This window comes from Clavelina lepadiformis, chromosome 6, assembly GCF_947623445.1.
Source record: "Clavelina lepadiformis chromosome 6, kaClaLepa1.1, whole genome shotgun sequence".
NCBI classification, from domain to species: Eukaryota; Metazoa; Chordata; class Ascidiacea; order Aplousobranchia; family Clavelinidae; genus Clavelina; species Clavelina lepadiformis.
The window spans coordinates 17,386,034-17,407,055 of NC_135245.1; the positions used below are offsets into that span (position 1 = coordinate 17,386,034).

The following is a 21,022-nucleotide window of genomic DNA, read 5'->3' on the forward strand; positions in this document are numbered from 1 at the left end:
TTTTAAAAATTATTGCCTTTGCCAGTGTTAACTCCAACGATCTCTGCGATTTGCATGAAATATATTCAAGCAGCAAGCTATTCACGACGCAGACCAATAAACGAAAATCCAGTGAACGGTCGTGACCCGCAGTCTGAATTGCCTCGAACTGGTTATGATACGCGGAAATTTGATGACATGTCAGACATCGCTGAGTCAATGGTTTAATTGTCTTCAGCTCTTCGGTTTCCCGATTTCAACAAGTAGCAATTGATACGGTAAATACTTGCTCCAAGCTTGTTATAAAATATTTTGATATGATTGGTTATTGATAAAAACCGTGTAGACGCTATTTTGCTAAATTTCCGCTGCTAACCTTTATCCCCCAGTATTCTTTTGTGTTTGTCAGTATATTGAGCGCAGTTTTACTAAGTGTCTTCTATTATTTCACATGGCATATACTAGTTTCGTTATAAAGGTGCTAGAATTTTATGAAGACAGCTTACCTAAAATTCTTTGTTAGCAAGATTAGTTCATTGTTATGCTTAGGTCACGTGGTGGCCAGCGTGACGTAAACAGAGTGGAAGTTGTGTTATCGGTTTTCGTTTCTAAAGAACTTGAAAGCTGAACCTCTTTTGTTAAATGGTTTACATCAGGCAATTGCTTCCTGAGTAAATACACAAGGACGCACTGTACTCTGTGAAATTTCGATCATAAGTGTTTTTGCAGATACGCGGTTGACAACGCTTTGTGAGCAAGTCTGGGAGTAGAAATTGCTGCAAACGAACGAAAACAACTTGGCATTGCAAAATATCACATCGTGTGAGCACACATCAGTTCAAGCAAAGTTGAAGTTGGTAAGATGGATAATATGCATTAAAGTTTTATGTTTGAAGTTTTACTTTATGGCCCACCTCACTTTTTGGGCTAGAGGCTTTTCTTGTTCGTTATTTTGTTTGGAGCATATTTTTATTTTAGGCTAGTTTTCACTATTTCTCCGCAGAAACTGGGAGCATTTATTTCCCTGGCAAAATTTGTACATTTAGATTTTTTTTTGCTCAAATCTTAATTTCACCACAATGTAACCCGGACTGTGAAGTTTGACAGGCAAGCCTGCTAAGATCCAGCTGGTCAGACTGCAAAGTTTGGCGTAGGCACACTCAATACTGCTTTTCATAAGCTTCAGTGCCGCACTTAATATCTTGGATAGAAATTCTATGCATTCAATTTTCAATTGGTTTAAAGACTGAATAATTCAAACTGTGTACATTCGTGTGTAATTGTGCACCGAAGTGCCCATATGCATTGTGTCTGAGCATTTTTGGGCGCCGCATTTGTCATTTTTGGTTGTTAGGCGCACCCAACATCTTGCTGAAAATGGCCATACTCTGCAGTCCGGCCAGTTGGAAATGTGTTCTCCGAGCTAAGAAAAATAAAACTAAATCTATTTCCCAAAATCAATCAGTTATTCCAATGTTTTGACATCTGTCATTTTGCTTAAAACATGAAAAACTTTGTTAAGGCAAAGGAAAAATATTGATTGAAAGTTTGAATTTTTGTAATTCTCACACTAATCAAGAATAGAATTTGAAATTCTACTGGAAATCGATTTGAAATCTGGATGTGAAGTTATTCTGGAATTTTTTTAAAAGTATTTTGTTTTGTACAGCCCTAGTAATTACTTAATAATTATACTTATTATAGACACATTTGGAAGACAAAAGCAGTACACACTACACATTGCCTTCGAATGTTGTCTATGGCATTGTTGGTAATGATAGTTAATTAAGGAACTCAAAAATAAACCTTACTGGTCATTATTTCTGTTTTGTATAACCAACTGGTCTGTTTTTCCTACCCTGGTAAACTGAGAACAGACTGAATATTTTCCAAATTTTATCAAACATAGGTACAGTTGTTTGTACTTCTAACAATGTTAAAGCATAAATCAACAAAATGGATTTAGAAAGTGAAGTGGAAATATTTCTGTTGACAATATAATTATGTTTAGTTAGACATTCAAACATTCTGTACATACAAACAGTAACAAATATCTAATAGCTAACAAGTATAATACGTTAACAAGCAGTCAACCATAAATAGTTGGTTTCATTTTGCTCTCATAAAACACAGCGGCACGCCATTAAGCATTTATTAAGTTCAGGGTCTAATATTAAGTATGTATACTGCTGGAATATGTATGCTGAAATAGTTCGGTTCTCATCAGTTCAATCTTTGTGAAGAAAGTGGTAGGTGACACAATTACAGTGATTGTAGATATCCAAATAACAATAACAGTGTGTTGGAACATAAATGCAATACTCACAAACTTAGTTTAATAAAAAGAAAGAGAACAATAAAACATCAATTTTGCAGACAAAGTTTATATGAACCAACATAACTTGAGTTTTTAATACTGTTGTAATGTGTGTTCATAAAAAATGACATATTGCGAAAAAAAAATAAACATTGTTTCTTCTTGATTGATTCACAGGTTAATCTTCACTGGTCCACGAATATTTTCTAACACATCATTCCATATTACGATGTATTACAACATTTTTCTTTTTCGTTTCTGGGTTCATTCTTGTCTTGGATGTTTACTTTCTGAGATTCTATTTGTCTTGGACATCGTTTTGCTACAAAATCGAGGATTTAAAAAAAAAATTGATGACAATAAGTAACATGCCAAGTGATAATTAAATAGTTAATAATGTGATAATTAAAATTCATACGTCATGTTTCATTGGAAAAAAATATATGACATTCAGGCAAAAGATAAATTGATAACAATGCTTGTTAACACTTACCAATTTCATAAAACATTTCTTCAACATTTTTTTCAGTTTTTGCAGAAGTTTCCATAAACAATAAGTTCCTGTCCTTTGCAAATGCTGAAGCGTCCTGCGTGTATGGGCATGTTATAACAATTATGTTAGTTTACAGTGTGTTTTGTGTACTGCAGTGGAACCTCTGTATCATGACCAGTCTGGTCCCTTTATTATTATTGAGATGTAGTTTAAAGTGGTTTGGCTAACTTCAAGTACAATTCACTTGTTGACCGTCCTGTATGCCATGTTGGCAAACTCACATTACCAAATCAAACCAAACATAAATCAAAAATGATTTTCGCTTCTAATAAGGGGAATATTTCATATTGACATTTCTGTGAAACTCAGTTAGCTAATTTACCCACTATTCTTAAAGTATCCGATGAACTAAGGAATGATGCTTAAGCTTGTCACTTTGTTGAGGAATAAGGAAAATTAAATTTGTAATTAAATTTAGCATTTTTTTTCTTGTACCAAATTACAAATTTTAACATCATATTTGTATCTTCAGGCAAACAGTTGAAAACTTAAACATTTTGCCTCGGTTTTCTTACTTTGTGCGAAACTTTTTGCTTCATATGAGTAGGTTTAAAAAGAAAACTTCAAATAGACTTTAAATTATAAATAGGGTATGCGCTAACCCATAGGTGTCAAACTCCCGGCCTGCGGGCCACATCCGGCCCGCTTTACAATAAAACTTGGCCCGCAATGCTATTTTATACATTGAACTATTTCCGGCCCGCGAGATCATTGTGCAGTATAACTTACTTTTTTCAAGCAAGAAACAAGATTATAACAAATCGCACAATACAGCAGCACAACAGTTGCCTCATCATACGATAGAATAAATCGATTTATTCCCAGCCAAAACCGTCAAAAAAAAACAAAAATTTGGTGCTGTTTCGCTGACTGTTCCAATTCATATACTCGTGTCACGAAACGTTCAATCAAGTTTTATCCTTACGGCCCGCGGCGTTAAATAAGTTTTGAGTTTTGGCCCCTGGTGCGATTGAGTTTGACACCCCTGCGCTAACCGCTATGGTGCAATATGCCTTTCGATACACCGATTGAGAAAAAGTAGAATTAATTGCAGCGGCAAATTATTTTAAGTAGCAATTACAGTTGTGTTGTTGCTTTTTGATTTAGTAGTGGCGGTAGTGCCACTTTTTCATACCTTTTACTTTTTCAGTAGCAGCTCTTCACGTCTGGTAAACAGATAGGAAAAGTTTAGGACGGTTATGTAACGTTATGATGGTTATGGTTATGACGATTATAACGTTTATGAAAAAGCGGTTATGTAACTGATGCAGTCTTGTTATTGGAGTGCTTGCGAACTAAAGGCTCTGTATATAGTTGGAGTTTCACATTACATTCATGTACGATAGCACATATTCATTACATTGTTGTTATATATATATACTAGTTGAATGCTAAAAGCAGAGCTCCTTACTTTGAAGGGAACCATCCTTCCATCAGCCAGGTCTACCTTGTTCCCGGCTAACAAAATAACTATCTCTGAACTTGCTTGTAAATAGAGCTCCTTAACCCATGCTATAGCTCTGCTGAAGGAATCCTGTAATCCGTGCACAACATAAAATTATGCAATGTTGTTAAAAACCTTATAAAATTGTTTGATTTAAACATCGTCTTCCATAATTATTACCACATGATTGAACATTTTCATAAAACTGTGTTCATAGCATATCAGAATAACTAGTGTCTTACTGGTTTTGTGATGTCATACACAACAATAGCAGCCTGTGCTCCTCTGTAATACATTGGTGCCAGGCTGTGGAATCTTTCCTGACCAGCTGTATCCCAAATTTCAAATTTAATCCTGTAGTTGTCCAAGCTGATATGTTTTGTCAAGAATGCAGCTGGAAAATAATTGATTAATCCAAAAAATCACACCAGAAATCTGTTGAGTCTTACAACAACTTTATTTATTAACAAAGAGCTGTTCACTTAAAAGGTATACAGTATATACTTTATCTACTGTTTTAAATAGTGACTTAAACATTGCCGTGATATTTTAGAGTTTTCTAGTGAGCAGTAAACAATCAATATTTTGGTAATAATTTACTAACTATGAATTCACCTCCAATGGTTGGTGCATGATGTTCCATAAATGTCCTCTTGACAAATCGCAAAACCAAACTGCTCTTTCCCACTGATTGCTCACCTAGCAACACCACCTTGCACTTGTACGTGTTTTGTCTGGTGGGAATTGTATTCATCTTTTAAGAACTTATGATCCCGTTAAGATTCTCACCATGAATTATTATTAGTAATATATTTTACATATCTAATTAGAACATTACTAAACTATTCTATTTAAGATAACTGTATTATTTTATAAACATTTTGTACAATTGTGCCTGATATATTATAACATCCGTAGCTAATACATACTAGTGGAGTTCTAAATCAAATTATTAACATCTTCCTTCTTAAGCCTTAACTTTAAGGTCAGCGCACTCAGCAAAATAGCTGTTGTGTGGTGATGCATTGCATCATCACGTTAGAGCAAGCCCACATGAAATTCTGCTTCCTTTGTGACTTCATGGCTGGCTTCATTTACAATGCATTCCCGTAATGTCTTTCTTTTTTGACTATAGTATCGCATGCCGTAATACTTTGAAAGTGATGAGTATCGGGTTTCACAACTTTTTATTTGACTGTCATCACAGTTCAGTTAAATATTTCACAAGAACGTGTAACATTTACATGTTGTCGTCGCTTTTACATCTTCATAGTCTTAAATGTAAAGTCTTCATTCTTTTTTAGACCCTTTTGCTACACAAAGACGGTACACAATGCATCGTAAATCTAACACAGACTATTACAAGGTACTTGGTGTCACTAAAGCTGCCACAGAAGAAGAGATTAAAAAGGCGTAAGTATTGCTGCATGATCAACGATGGTGAGAAGTGTGAAACCGTTTCCTCATTCTATATATAGACGCTTTCATCTGAGAGGAAATCAGCTGCTTGAATCAATTATATACTCGTGTAAATTTGCCATGTCAGACTGCCGCAGTATTGTAGCAATTTGTATTTGTGAAAAACACCACATCCGCTTAAATTAAGAAGAGGACATATGATAAAAAATTGATGAAATCATTTCTGATGTGTCAATATAGACTTCAGTGAAATGAGTTCAAAATCTTATACGTGGCTTGTTATTTTGTGCAAATAAGTTTCTTTGTGTCTACTTGCAGTGTTGTAAATGACTGTGCAGATACAAGTAGAATTTTTGAGATGTTTGCAATAGGTTGTGTTGCTGAGTAATTGTGTATTTCTGCAGTTACAAGAAGTTGGCAAAGCAATGGCACCCTGATAAAAACCCAAAGCAAAAAGACCATGCTGAGAAAAAATTCAAAGAAATTTCTGAAGCTTACCAGGTTTTATCAGATGGTAGGTCGTGCAACGGTAATTCTAACTAGTTTCATTTTATTTAGTAAAAATGTGCAAACAGAAGCCGGTTTCATTAACAAAACTTTACAAGGTCAAGTTTACTTTATAATTTTTGCATGAAAAGGTGTGAAGAGGATTGATTATGATAAAAATCGAGATTATTATGAAAGAGACAGAGAAATGGACGAAATTCTACGGAAAAATGAAAGAGGTGAGGCGACAATAGCATCCAATGATCTACAACCATAAGTGAACCCATTTTTCCTTCTCATAAAACATCTTTTCACCACGGCAGTGCAGAGAATGGCAAAAGAGCAGGAAGATTATACTAAGCGACAAGATGAAAGGAGAAGAAGAGCACAGAGAGCAAGACAAAATGAAAACTTCTCTTACAACGACGCGGCATTCTCCTTCAGTGACCCGGAAAAATCTTTCAATGACTTCTTTATGGTACCACATGAAGCCTTTACCTCTTAATTATTGTTTTCCATTCTAGAATGTCAATGAAGTTGTTTTGTTCCTATTACTTTTCTTAGGATCGTGAAAGATGGAGGCAAACGGCACCCAACTTACATGAGGCAGATTTTCCTGGAGTGGACAGAATGATGAGGCGTATAAATGATATGATGAACATAAAACAGGACTTCCCATTTGGCACTTCATCGTTCAGCGGCAGTAAGCATTTACAGATATTGAAACTTAATTTCAGCGTTCTATCGTGGTAATATTTTAATCATGCAGCTAACGCTCGGATATCCAATGATCTAAATTGTTTGCAAGATGAAGTATTTAAGTTGCAAGCACGGCAAAATCGACTTGGTGAAAGGTTAACTCGATTCAAGTCGAGAATGCATCGTGATCTTCACATCTACTGCATCTAAATCAATGTACATTTACATGCTAATGACTAATCCCACTAATGATTTCTGCTGATAAATTTAAAATTGAAATTCTGACAAAATTTTCACTCATAACATTTGAGCAATCGCTATTTAATACTTGGAAACATGTTTTTTTGTGCGTTAAGTTATTATTCAAATTAAAATTGTTTCATTTTTGCAGATAAAGCATACTCTGGTGGATTTACTGACAGATCAACAGTAAACCAAACATTTGACAAGTTTTTTGCAGAAGATCCTTTTTCCAAACTACGCATATCATAAATCTGAGGAACTATTGTCTTTGTACCGTAACTTAATGTGCTTAAAGTCAAACAGGCTGAAAACGTTTATTTACAATGGTGCAAGACAACATGACAGATAATATAATTATGAGTTCATATTGCTTGTAAAAAATACGATATGTAAATATCAAATTCTTTTTTCATGATACCAACAACAAGGCCCTATTTTGTTTCATATTCACATCTGGCAGCAGATATATTCAGTTCAAGTAGAAACAATGAAACATGTAAAAAGTAACATCAGTACAGTTTCCTTTAAGCACTATGCTGTTTCTAAATTATTACGGGCTATCATCATAAAACAGTTCAAAGCGGCGGCAAAGAATTCAACAACAGCATTTTGGTGCCCATGCAGTTATCACTCTCTGGTGGCAGTTGAAGCCGTTGAGAAGCAAAGTTTTACCACATATGGGAAACGAGCATCTGAAAAAGTTTAAGATGGTTAAAATACAGCGGGAATCAAGTGTAACTGGTTATCCTACATATTGTAATCATATAGGACTTACTTGGGTTATCAATTTTGTAATGATTGACCATAGTTAGTACTTCCATTGCATGTGTCTTTGTTTCGAATTCCATGAGCCCAGAAGAGCTTCTTTCACCTGAAGTGAGATCAATCGTCATACAACACTATTTCTTATACAGGTATATCACCAACCCAAACACACTTACTTTTCGATTTGAAGGGAGTAAACTGCACAGGAGCTTCAAGGTGAAACTCTTTACAGATCTGAAGGCAATGAAATATTTTATGATGGTTTCCCTTACTGACGAAAACAGGCACAACTCAAAGCAAAAATCACCTCTGTAATTTTTTCCAAATCAAAGTCTAGCGGAGCATTGTAATAATGAAGCACTTTCGATGGATTTTGGATTCTGTTCTTGGCAGCTTGTTCAGTCGTTGTAAACCTGGGACATAAAAATAATTAATTCATAGTCACAGATCGATTTAACTTATACGTGACAGTCTGAGACACATTCTGTTATAAACATGCTACCTACACACATGAATTAATTAAGCACAAATCTATTCTGCTGGACTTGCAAATAGGTTTATAAATAAAAGAGATATGAATATGCACCTGTTGTTTCTAGAACTTGTATAATCAACTTGAGTCGGTGTACCATCGTTTAATTCACCAACCATTCCAGTATCAGCCAGATACATTTGCTTCGAAGGCCTACAGATCGAAAATATTAAAATTAAAAGTAATACATATGTTGGTTTAATATTTAATAACAACTTACGCAAGCACCAGTTTGTCTTCATAAAACTTCATCCCTGATAAATTGCTGATAGCTCGATCAACAGCTGCTGGATCGCCCATTTGTACCATGGCCGATCCCGCTTTGCTTTTCAGAAATTTCACCTTTAAACAAGCAGCGGAAAATCGTAAAGCACCAGATTAGCAGAGCCATAATGTAAGCTGACATCAGCATATTATTACCTTCATAACATTCCCGTATAAGCAGAGAATATTGAAAAGTCTGTCGCAATTCATTTTTTCTGGATTTAACCCATACACCATCAACACTGGACTTTGACTGTATGTGTCCTCCATGCCATAATCACCCATGCCATAGTCTGGTGGGCCCTGTTATTGTAGAGAAATACATTTTAATAACTTCACCGTAAGATGGTATCCGGCATTATTATCGACTACATTGATACTACAGAGTAGACGTAAGTTATACGCATAATTACAACAATATGGGACCAATACTTTCCATGAAGTCTGTTTGAAGTATGATGATTGATGACATATGTCAGCTTTAAAAACCTACGTCAGGTTAAGGTTTAATCGTGACTTTACCTGTTGAGGCGCCATCCCCATCATATTCGGTCGAGGACCCCTGGGGGCCATCATACCCCGACCTCTTCCACCACCACGAGGTCTTGGACCCATTCCCCTAGGGGGCATTGCTGGAAAACAAATGCATTCGGACTGAATATTTAGCACTTAAACCCAGTTGTCTGATATTCACTATTTATTCGCTACCTGGTGCTCTGCTGTAACCAGACCCACTATTATATCCTAGTGGAGCGTCACCTAACAGAGCAGGTTGAATTGTAGCAGCTGCACTGCTTTGAGCATCTGAAACCAAATTGGTATTTTGATATTATAAGTTATAGGAGTTATAGTTATAGTTGAGAAAAAGTGACCGTAACATTGTGCACATTTACTGATACAACAATAAAGCAATTTGTAAAACACTGTGATAAGCATAACACGGTTATAGTACAGAGCAAAAAAATCAAGAAAAATGTCAAAAATATGATGCAGGGTAGAGAAGTAAAATACAATAACATTCTGTTGTAGTCTGTCATTCTGTTACACTTTACCATACTTGAGCATCACAGTCCTGTAGAAGCAGCTCTACCATACCCTGGGTCAGGCAACATGTTGCAAAATCTTTTTCCGTACAACGACGTCCTTTGTTGAAAACATAAAAAAGTTATAAAAAATCCTATTGATTTTGATAAGATGACACAGTGGCTGTAGAGTGTTATGTAGCGATGCAAGTGTCCGCCATAATGGTCTTCACACTGAATTGTTTTGTTCCGTATGTGCAAGTTAGAAAAAAAGTAATGACGCTTGTTGTAAATATGTTGCCTGTCATTGCTGTTGTCTCCTTGTCTTTTAATATGCTTCGGCAGGTGGTCCTGTATGCCAAGTTTTAGGTGACAATACTCCATTGTTGATGTTACAACTGCATCGTATCAAATGAGGCTCAGGGAAGTTATTGTCGTGGAAATGGAGTGTCGTTTTGGATGTCTCTGATATCTCATGAACACCAAATACAGATGGAAATTATTCTTATTATGTATGCACGATGTCACATGTACCAGTTTCACAACATGACGCAAATAATAAGTTTTCTCAAGTCATTGATGTTGTGAAGGGTATGCAATTGCAATCATGCCATGATTATGTACATTGAAGTATTCAAGCTGAAAATTGTTTCCACTTGTAGTGTACCTCCTTGCAAATGCAACAGCTTATAAACATAACAGGTTAACAAATGTCAATTGTCTTAGCTGCCATTCATGACAGTTGGCTTCCATCGCTGAAGTGAGCGTAATTTTTGGAAATAAAAAACCTTTAGCTTTTGACTTTGCTTTGTGAATGACGTATACAGTATTCGAAATAATACGCTCTGACATAAGTGTATGTTTCGGCAAAATATATTTCTGAAAATACAAAGTTTTTAGTGGAACTGTAATGGAAAACAAAGCAGTTTAGCTTCAGTGAAAACAAGAACGGTATGTTGGTTTTATAATGTGAATTTAGTGTGAATAAACATAAAAGCAAATTCCAATAACATTCAATAAATTGGTATATGCAATTGTTATGAAAGTCAGTTTATCAACAAGTATTTTACTGTATCGATCGGTAGCAGCGTTGTGATTATGAAACACGCATCACACATACAGGAAAATATTATTTATATCAATCATAAGAAAATGCGAATTATTAGCAAGTAAGTATACCTAAAGCTCCAGTGTAGTCCCATGTTTCATCATCATTTTTGTAAACGTTTAATCTTGCAGGCTGTAATCGTAATGGATAAATTTTTGAAAAACAATAACGTCTGGATAATGTCAGGCGCCACTATTTACGATGAAAACATGACTACGCACCTTGGCCCATTCGATTTTAAGAGTGCAACATCCAGAGTAAATGTCTGCTCCGTTTAATGAAGCTTTCGCCCTCTGTGCAGACTGAATTGAATTAAATGTACGATAGAGTTAAGGTTATAAACTTTGTTTTTATTTATTTCTAAAGAAAATAATTTCGATAAATAGCAAACTAATGCAAAATGCAGCCTAGAATATTAGAAAAAACTGTTGCAATGTTGTTAACTAAAAGGATATTCAACCATGGCTTGCACGCCACGTTTTCGAAAAATGACGATTCGTTGGACTTCTCCACACGGCTCACATATTGTGTGCAAAACTTCCTGAATTGAACAAAAAGAGAAAGAAGTTTATTTGACGTTTAATCAAACTACATAAATACCTTGAAAATTAACAAAATATACAGTTGCTTGGAGTGCCGCGGCGAAATAGAAAAGAATTTGAAGTTTTCAGAATAAAAAATTTATATAATATCTGCTTTAAAAAATTAAAGACGAAATTATTGACAATTACCGTAGTGATGGGATACACAGCGTTCATTATTGTGAAAAGAAGTACTTTGTTTGGTTGATCTGGTGCATCCCTGTTTAAGAAAAGGAATTAAAGTATTGAAGTATAATAAATGTAGCACTATGTTCTTTTTTATTTAAAATTATACATACCTACATTTTACACAAGATATCAGCAAAAAAACCTAGTTTAACTGTTTTTTTTTTTATTCAAAACCACATATAACCAAAAAAGAGTTTGTCATACCTAGAAAATTTGTGATCACGCTCTCTATACTCCTCCTGCAAATAAACAACAATGAAAACAAACTACTACAAAAGGAGGCGGAATTATAGTTATAATTATTATATCTAAGCATCAACACATAGGCAATAAGTTGCATCAGAGCATAGTTCAATGCTCCAACTCCCAAACTGGTGCCAGAGGCTCAGAACAAATTAATTTTACGCGCTACCAAATGGGGGTACAGTGCAACAGGCTTGAAAACCTGGCAAAAATCAGGGTGCGAGGACGATAGAAACTGGGTGCAATTCTGAGGTTTAGAGAAAATGCAAAGTCGGTAGGCACGTTTTTCGTCAGAAAAAGTGCGGCCTTTGAGCTATTTTGTTGCTTTCCTGTATAAAAAAGACATATTTGTATGCTGGACCTTTTCTATGTTGCTAGACTGGAATCTAAGGCTTTTTCAAATGTAACTTTTAACCTGGCAGATTTTGGCATATATGTAAATTTTTGACGTGCATAATGTATTTTTTAAGTTTGGTTTTATGAAATAAACTATTGATATGTAATATTGATGTTGGTGTAAACTAGTTTAGCAATTGGCATAATTCCTCGTACAACTGCGTCCATCGATTCCACTATGATTACTGCCCAAACTGTGATACCATTTCGGTTGCGCACTTCTGCAGTAAACCACAAACTGTATAACATCTTTATTTATAGATACATTATAAATATAAACTATAGACATCTTGAAGAAATGTTGAATCCTAGCTAGATGCACAGCAGTGAATGATGATAAAATGGTATCTGTTGGTACAATAATTATACACATCTTATATATCAATAAAAATGTTTCAGGAAAATAATTTTTGCTATTTTACAAACGTATAACTAGCTGTCTATGCTAGCAAAAATAATAACTAAAAATCTAGGAAGAATCGGTTACAAGTGTTGCATTTGTTTTGCGTTGTGTCTGCCCTGCCGCGTTCTCTCTTGAGGCCTACTGCGTTTTCCGTGTTTGATTAAGCACACGTGTCTTTTCATGGACGTATTCCAGCCAAGATTCGTAGAGTCAGTCCTGATTTAAGCTCCTGGAATGAGCTGCTGTGAATGACAATTTAACTGAGCTGCTTTTAATAAAAGATGTGCCTACTGTGTATCTAAGACTGAGGACAGTAAAAACGTAACACTGGCGAACACGGCAGGACCTCTTAGATACACAGAAGATTTTATGAAGTTTTACTGAAGAAGCATGAATTTTTTTTATTCTCCGCCTCGTTACCAACGTGGCAATAGTTTTTTATCTTTCCTACAAGAATTTGAATCCTTCTGCGACAGCGTCAAAGCATCGGATGCGGCAAAGAAACATGCATTTCTACAAAGCTTGCCGGAAGATATGAAATTCTCCATGACCGATGGTCGTAAAGAACTCTACGATCTCAGTTATGACGAACTCATTCAACAAGCAAAAGACACGGCTTCAGGTCTATCTTCACAAAAGCACGCCATGCAACAACTCTTTCAGCGCACTCAAGGTTTTGACGAATCCGTAAGAAGCTTTCTTGAAGCTATAGCCCAATTAGGAAAAATGGCTTATCCAAACGACGAACAGCATGAAATGCGCAGCAGTGTGCTGTACAACCTACTCGTTCAAGGACTGAGAGACCGTCAACAAGCCTCTCAAATCTTACGCGACAACTCTAAAAATGCACAACCGGATTTTTATGCCACAGCAAAGAGCATTATTGAAAACGCAGAACGGACGCATCATGAACCACGTATAATGACGTCAGAAGTAGCAGCGGTGGCAAGAGATCACCAGGACGTATCCCAATTAAAACTAACTGTCGAAAAACTTCGGGACGAAATTTCCCAACTGCGAAACGAAATGAAGACAACAAGAGAACCTCGGGAAGAGAGAAGAAGACTTCAGTGTTTTAACTGTGGAGAATATGGTCACATTGCTCGACGCTGTCATAGGCAGCGTGCAAGAAACCTTCGACGTGTTTTTGATGTACATGGAACTAACAGCAATCCACCACGGGAAATCTACCAGGTTCAAACTATGGATCAGGACTTGCATAGGTATGCCAACATAAACATTAATGAGAGTTCAGTGTTTGCTTTGATTGACACTGGGGCTACCGTTACAGTTATAAGTAAGAGTTTGTATGATACGCTACTGACAACATTAACAAAATGCCCTACCGGAATTGGTTTTGTGGGTGCTGGAGGGAAGCCTATAAATATGTTGGGCAGATGTAAGGTTAAAATCTCAGTCGCCGGTTGTATAGAATTTTGCAATGTTTATGTCTGCGACTCTATCGCTGATCATTGTATCTTGGGAATTGATTATTTACAACATAACCGGTGTGTTGTGAATTATGAAAAAATGTTTTTAAAAGCGGGAGGTGGCACCATTCCCATATTAAAATTCCCAGGCCTAGCAAATAGTCATGTTGTTAAGTTGTTAGATTTTGCACGTATTCCTCCTTTCACCGAACTGTTACTCCCTGGGACATTTGACGGCCAACCAGACATGCCAGATGTGGAAGTTTTGATCGAACGCCTTAACAACGTTCAAGAGAAATGGAATGTTGCAGTCGCAGAGTATGTTACCTCTACTCAAGCCAATTTAGTCCAGTTACGCTTGGCAAATCCATCAGACGTCGAAATAGTAATTCCAAGCGGATCTTCCGTGGCAAGAGTTGTTCCAATTGCAGGTGAAGGCAATGTTCAATATACAAACGCTTACTCAATTCTTCCTATTACAGAGAATAAGTTTGCCGACGTTGAGTTGCCTGCACTGCACGATGAGTTATGTTTGGACAAATTGGAACTGTCAGAAGTTGAACGTCAAAAGCTGTTTTCCGTAATCTCTTCCTATCGTGATGTATTTTCGCTGCACCCGTACGATATTGGACAAACAGAACTGGTCGAACACTCAATCGAAACTGGAGACTCGCTCCCTATACGACAGCACCCAAGACGCTTGTCTGAACCCCAAAAGCAAAAGGTAAATGAACTAATTGAGGATATGTGTGACAAAGAAATTATTCAACCTTCTCAATCACCTTGGGCTAGTCCAATTGTATTAGTTCGCAAAAAAGACGGTGATGTGCGGTTTTGCATCGATTACCGTAAGCTGAATGACTGTACAAAAAAGTCTAGTTATCCATTACCTCGAATTGATGAGAGCTTAGACCAATTGTCTGGATGTCGTTACTTTTCAACTTTAGACCTTCGTTCGGGCTACTGGCAAATTAAAATGAAACCCTCCGATAAACCAAAAACTGCTTTTACGTGTTATAAAGGACTCTACGAATTTAATGTTATGCCTTTTGGACTTTGTAATGCGCCGTCAACCTTCCAGCACTTGATGAGAGTGGTGTTAAACGGCGTTGAGTGGAATGGTGCGATTGCTTATTTAGACGATATTATCGTGTACGGTCGCACATTCACCGAACATATGGAACGTTTGGAAAACGTTTTCTCTCGACTTCGACAAGCTGGCCTGAAGCTCGGACCTTCCAAATGTAATTTACTTAAAGAAAAAGTAAAATTTCTTGGCCACGTTGTATCACATGAAGGGATATCGTGCGACCCACAAAAAGTAGAAGACGTTTCTAATTGGCCAACACCGAAAACATTGAAAGAAGTTCGCCAATTTTTGGGCTTGTCATCCTATTATCGGAAGTTTATTCCAAGTTATTCTCAGATTGCATCACCACTGAACAATTTAGCGCACTCAACTAAAAAGGTTTTTTTGTGGACAGAAGAATGTAAAAAGGCGTTCGGGCTGCTTAAAGAATTGCTGACAAAATCCCCAGTTCTCCGATACCCCGACCTATCCAAACCTTTTATTGTTGACACAGACGCATGTAACACAGCTGTTGGTTGCGTTCTTTCGCAACTAGTGAATGGCGAAGAACATCCCGTCTCGTACAGTAGTAGATCGCTCACCAAAACCGAGCGAAATTACTCAACAACCAGGAAAGAGCTGCTAGCGGTCATTCACGCGTTAAAGGTTTTTCGATGCTATTTAACCGAAGAGTTCCTGCTTAGAACAGATCACGCATCTCTTCGTTGGCTGTGGGAATCACGAGACACATATGGACAATGCGCTCGCTGGTTCGATTTCTTGTGCAATTTTAACTTTAAATTAATTCACCGCGCAGGAAGAAAACACACGAATGCCGACTCGCTTAGCCGTCGTCCTTGTTCAGATGATACTATAAGGGCAGAGCAATTAGACCCCTTGTTTCCGTTTCAAACTGACAGCAGCTATGAAAGTTCAATTTCCGCCAAAGAATACCAAGTGTGTTTGATGGATTTTTCAGAAGCATCTGGATGGTCAACCGAAAACACTATTAAGGCGCAGCAAAAAGATCCAGTGTTGAAAAGACTGTTTCAGTGGATGAGCCAGGAAAGCCGACCATCATTCAAAAAAGTGAAAAATGACAGCAAAGCCCTGCGTCACTATTGGAATATATTTGGTGAGATTTTTCTACATAATGGTATGCTATATCGAAGAATCGAGAATTCTGTGGAAGAAATTTATGCTCAGTTGCTGGTGCCCTCAACAATGAAGAATGATGTGTTGAAGTCTGTTCACGATTTGATTCACGGAGGTGGACACATGGGCGTCAAAAGGACGTTTGCCAGGTTAAAGGAGCGTTTTTTCTGGCCATTTTGCCACAAAGATGTCGAAACATACTGCAAAGAGTGTTGCTTGTGCGATTTAAGAAAAGTACCAAGGCGAATTGTTCGTGCCCCATTAGTTCCGTCAGAAGAGAATACACCTATGCAGAAAGTTGAAATCGACGTATTAAGCGGTCTACCCGAAACACGAAACGGCAACCGTTATATTCTTGTCGTTTGTGACACCTACACGAAATACATGCAGTGTTGGCCAATGAAATTTCAAAATGCCAAAGATACTGCTTATTTGCTTTACCACCGTTGGGTGACGATACATGGCGTCCCAGAAACAATTCACTCCGACCAGGGCCGGAATTTCGAAAGTATTCTTTTTCAAGAGCTCTCACGCTTAATGGGCTGCAACAAGACAAGAACCAGCCCGTATCACGCAATGGGAAACGGTGGTGTGGAAAGAAACAATCAGACCATAATTGCGATTTAAAAAAATTATGTTCAGGTTGACCCAACTTCTTGGGATGATGCGCTCTCATCGGTTAGCGCTACTTACAATGCAAGTGTTCACGAGGAAACTGGAGTTTCTCCTCATTACTTACTCACCGGAAGGAATCTGAGGTTGCCTGCAGATCTTATTAGTAAAGCACCAATTTTTACCCCAAAGTGTGAAGACATCCTTCATCTGCAAGACAGAATGAAATTGGTTCACCAAACAGTTCAATCAAGGTTGGGAAAACGTAGGTTGCAAATGAAGAAACGATACGACGAAAAGGCGTCTGACGATCGGTATGAAGAGGGTGATGCGGTCCTGTTGCGAGACGAGGCTCTTCAAAAACATGAAACAAGAAAGTTTCACTTTCCTTATAAAGGCCCTTACGTGGTTAAAAAAGTTATTCCTCCTGTAAACTATATGATAGAAAATCGCGAAGGTAAAACCTGTACGGTACATTTTAATCGACTGAAAAGAAGTTTTGGCAATTTTTACAGATCGGTGGACAATCCTGTTTCAGAAGGTGTGAGCGAGAGTGAAGGGCAAAATTCTCGCTCAACATATCCGACAAACAACAGCCATCACTTTCGTGCATGCTGCAGCCCGGAACCAGAAATAACGTCTACTAATTATAACCAGCTGCGACCAGGGGTGTACATAGTGCCGGAAAATATTCAGAATGCAGTTCAGAATAACAGTTTAGTAACCGATGATGTTTTACATTCTTCAACCCGTCCACAACGCATTAAACGGAGACCTTGTTTTTACCCAGATGTCGAAGGTAGAATACGATAATCGACGCATCTTTTCTCATCACTCACGCACGTTTACATAGAGTTATGAATAGTAAATTTTTGTGTTTTGTTTTCGTGCTTTTATACGTGTTTTATATTGAGATTATATATTTTTATATTGTTATATTATTTTGTTTATACTACGATTTTACAGGCGATTTATGTATTAGTTGTTTGGGTGATCGTTTTTTTGCACGTCATTTTTGTATTGTTCACTTCCTGGTTTTCACTTCGTTTGTTTTTGTAGGACATGCGTTGTATTTCTGGGCAAGCATTTGTTTAGTGTTTGCAATTTTGTGGGTGGGGGGAGAGTGTTGCATTTGTTTTGCGTTGTGTCTGCCCTGCCGCGTTCTCTCTTGAGGCCTACTGCGTTTTCCGTGTTTGATTAAGCACACGTGTCTTTTCATGGACGTATTCCAGCCAAGATTCGTAGAGTCAGTCCTGATTTAAGCTCCTGGAATGAGCTGCTGTGAATGACAATTTAACTGAGCTGCTTTTAATAAAAGATGTGCCTACTGTGTATCTAAGACTGAGGACAGTAAAAACGTAACACAAGGTTACAATCGGTCATTGTGGAAAGGATGGTAGCTGCATGCATGAGATTCATCAACGTGCATACCAAACTTTTTTTATCTTCACTCCGATTTTTAATAAATAAACGAAGAATTGAAGCTTCAGTACATGCCATCACGCCAAAATTTGCATCTTTGCACACACGATTTCTTGTTCAAAAGTGTCATACTTTCAATTCGGGATGATCGGGCTACTTAACCATTATGTGAGTTTTGCTTCCAGATGGAAAGAAATTTGTCTGCTATAGTGGAAAGTGTGGTACTTGCATGTACGAGAATCATCAACAGTCACGCCAAAGTTCGTTATTTTCACGTCGATTTACAATAAATGAACAAAGAAAAACCGGTTGTTTGATCGCCAATTTATAATAAACAAGGAAAAAAATGAGGCTTCAGTGTACGCCATCACACCAAATTTTGCTTCTTTATAGGCATGATTCCTAATCGAAAACTGCCGTACTTTCCAGATAGGTCGCATAAAATAGGTCTGGTGTACAAAATAGGTCAAAAAAGCTACTTTAGTACACACATCATAGCAAGTAATTCCAAAACCATCGACATCTGGTGCACATTTTTTGTTACCAGCTGGTGCACACTCACATGTACTAATGCACACTTTTTGTTACCAACTGGTGCACACTCACATATACTAATGCACACTTTTTGTTACCAACTGGTGCACACTCACATATACTAATGCACACTTTTTGTTACCAACTGGTGCACACTCACATGCAATAATGCACACTTTTTGTTGCCTACTGGTGCACAACATGCTTTCAAGTTTACACTGTCCGGTACCCAAAAAGCTTACATTCCATACTGGTTTAAGCTAAGTTGAATAAATACCTTTATTCCCGAAACACCACCACCATTTTCACTTAATCTGGGCCGTTTTGTCGGAAGTCCTTCATATGACATCTTTACACGATTTTATTCAACACAGCTTTCACAAAGAGTAAGGCTACAGTTAGAGATTACAAGGCAAGTACTGTAATTTCTGGATTCAACAAGATTTGTTAGTAGTTATAACTCGAACATATTGTCATCACTCATCAGTACAAACATATTTAAAGACACTAAAAGTCAGAAAAGGCTGAAATAGAAAACGGTGTTTTCCAACTAGGCCATAGGTCTAGTACTTTCTTTGTGTCAGCCTTTCAGGCTTTTAGTGAGATTCCATATTTAGCCTACATAGCCAGAGCAGAGCCTGAAATCTGAAAATCGGGCACCAAGCTTACAGGCTTAGCTTCTAGCCTAATGCTACAGGCTAAACCTAGTCTGCCAGCCTAGTGTAGCTCAGGGCTGATGGCGCCATCACTCTCGAGAGATGTGTCCAAGCTAGGCCTATAACCTATCCTGCATGGAAGCTGGATCCAGAATGTGTCCGGATTTCGTAGTAGTAGGAATTGCTGGCCTAAGTACAAACCATTTGGCAATACGGTTCTAACTTTGTACATGGGGGTATAGTCAGCCGGTTTACGGTCATTTTCTACACTTTCGTTTTCAAATGTGAATGAAAATCGTGTGAATGGGTCAAAATGAAAAATGTTTTCACTGATTTATTGCAAATTTATTCTACATTATGCAGGTATATTTTTCTTTATTTTAACAAAAATTATTCACGTACATTGTAGATATGTGCAACCTTCTATTTTTTTTGTGGTAGCTCGGCTCTTTTCCGGTCTGGCTAAAACTCCTATGCGGCCAGCAATCCAGCATCTCCAGCAATGGCAGCAATTCGCGGTCATGATTTTTGTTCCAGCGATCAAGTAAATCCATAGATACAATATAAAGAATGGAGGGAAGAGATGTATGGTAGTAGAATAATAATAAATAATAGTAATATTAAGAGTTAAATAATATATCAAAATAAAATAAAAAAATAATATAAAAATATAGACATAATATATTTTTGTATTATATTGATTTATAATTTTTATAAAAGGCAAAGTTTTAAATATTGAAATTAGACCTTTTCGCACCGAATAAGAACAAAATAAGACCATCAATAAGGTACAGAATTAATTTTTGATAAAAGTGCTTGTTGCTTCTGTGGCGGCCGGGCTATTTTACTTTAAAATTTCATCTTCTTGTTTAATTTAAATTCTTTCGTTTGATCTCTTGGCCGCTATTCCGAGCAAGTGCAATGCCGGAATGTTCACACAGTCTTCAACATCATGTAGATTCAGATATAGACGTCCGTCGTCTGTATCATCGCGGTCCGACGGATCCGACATGGACTCGCCTTGTATTTCGTCTGAATGAAAAAATGAACTGCTGAATGAACGTGAAACTGTAAGGGCGATTACGGAATTAGAAAATAAAGTAATCAGCGCTAAATAACAAAAAAGGACGTAAATAATGCGGCAGAGTAAAAAAATTATAGGAAATAGACTATCATATGGCGATACATCGCAATCCTTTTCTTTAAGTCGCTTGTCGCCTTTACATGTTGTTGTCGCTAAACGACAGGAGAGTATTAAATATTTTTTGCATACGGAAAATCTTATAAAAGTTCCTAGTTAATTTTGCAGAATAGTTTTTTACATTCATTATTTTATTAAGGAATCGTCCCCATAAATTTTTTTAAGTAAAATAAATATTGCAAAAAAATAAAAATTAGGTCTGACTCATGTCATGCTTTGCGTATGCACTAAATTCTTTAAAAAATTTTTTTATGTAACTTGAAATAAAAGCAAACGTAGGCCTAGACTACATTTTATGCA

The 21,022-nt window shown here is 37.0% G+C and overlaps 4 protein-coding genes across 6 annotated transcripts; 2 read left to right on the forward strand and 2 right to left on the reverse strand.

The window, feature by feature from the left end:
* The first annotated feature begins 335 nt into the window (after positions 1–335).
* LOC143462193 (uncharacterized) lies at positions 336–7,505 on the forward strand. Of its 2 annotated transcripts, XM_076960254.1 has the most exons (8): positions 336–836; positions 5,598–5,706; positions 6,117–6,226; positions 6,351–6,437; positions 6,522–6,676; positions 6,763–6,901; positions 6,968–7,113; positions 7,289–7,505. In XM_076960254.1, the coding sequence occupies exons 2-7, from the start codon at positions 5,627–5,629 to the stop codon at positions 7,105–7,107; spliced, it is 711 nt and encodes a 236-aa protein (XP_076816369.1). In that variant the 5' UTR covers positions 336–836; positions 5,598–5,626; the 3' UTR covers positions 7,108–7,113; positions 7,289–7,505. The 2 variants fall into 2 exon arrangements, with proteins under 2 accessions (XP_076816369.1, XP_076816370.1); XM_076960255.1 differs by lacking the exon at positions 6,968–7,113 and having other exon boundaries at positions 360–836.
* LOC143462194 (ras-related protein Rab-5C-like) lies at positions 1,863–5,603 on the reverse strand. Its single transcript, XM_076960257.1, has 5 exons — positions 4,909–5,603; positions 4,536–4,687; positions 4,261–4,383; positions 2,790–2,883; positions 1,863–2,618 (listed from the first exon to the last, which is right to left on the reverse strand). The coding sequence occupies exons 1-5, from the start codon at positions 5,045–5,047 to the stop codon at positions 2,521–2,523; spliced, it is 606 nt and encodes a 201-aa protein (XP_076816372.1). The 5' UTR covers positions 5,048–5,603; the 3' UTR covers positions 1,863–2,520.
* On the reverse strand, positions 7,441–19,310 carry LOC143462189 (heterogeneous nuclear ribonucleoprotein L-like). Its single transcript, XM_076960250.1, has 15 exons — positions 19,143–19,310; positions 11,806–11,840; positions 11,563–11,632; positions 11,285–11,372; positions 11,053–11,147; positions 10,903–10,963; positions 9,410–9,505; positions 9,224–9,333; positions 8,858–9,004; positions 8,658–8,779; positions 8,492–8,590; positions 8,213–8,318; positions 8,082–8,139; positions 7,916–8,011; positions 7,441–7,832 (listed from the first exon to the last, which is right to left on the reverse strand). The coding sequence occupies exons 1-15, from the start codon at positions 19,212–19,214 to the stop codon at positions 7,768–7,770; spliced, it is 1,320 nt and encodes a 439-aa protein (XP_076816365.1). The 5' UTR covers positions 19,215–19,310; the 3' UTR covers positions 7,441–7,767.
* Positions 12,865–16,260, forward strand: LOC143462192 (uncharacterized). Of its 2 annotated transcripts, XR_013118142.1 has the most exons (3): positions 12,883–13,866; positions 14,556–14,797; positions 16,122–16,260. XR_013118142.1 is itself a non-coding variant. In XM_076960253.1 (2 exons), the coding sequence occupies exons 1-2, from the start codon at positions 13,034–13,036 to the stop codon at positions 14,560–14,562; spliced, it is 840 nt and encodes a 279-aa protein (XP_076816368.1). In that variant the 5' UTR covers positions 12,865–13,033; the 3' UTR covers positions 14,563–15,267. The 2 variants fall into 2 exon arrangements, 1 of the variants encoding a protein (XP_076816368.1); XM_076960253.1 differs by lacking the exon at positions 16,122–16,260 and having other exon boundaries at positions 12,865–13,866; positions 14,556–15,267.
* Positions 19,311–21,022: the final 1,712 nt, after the last annotated feature.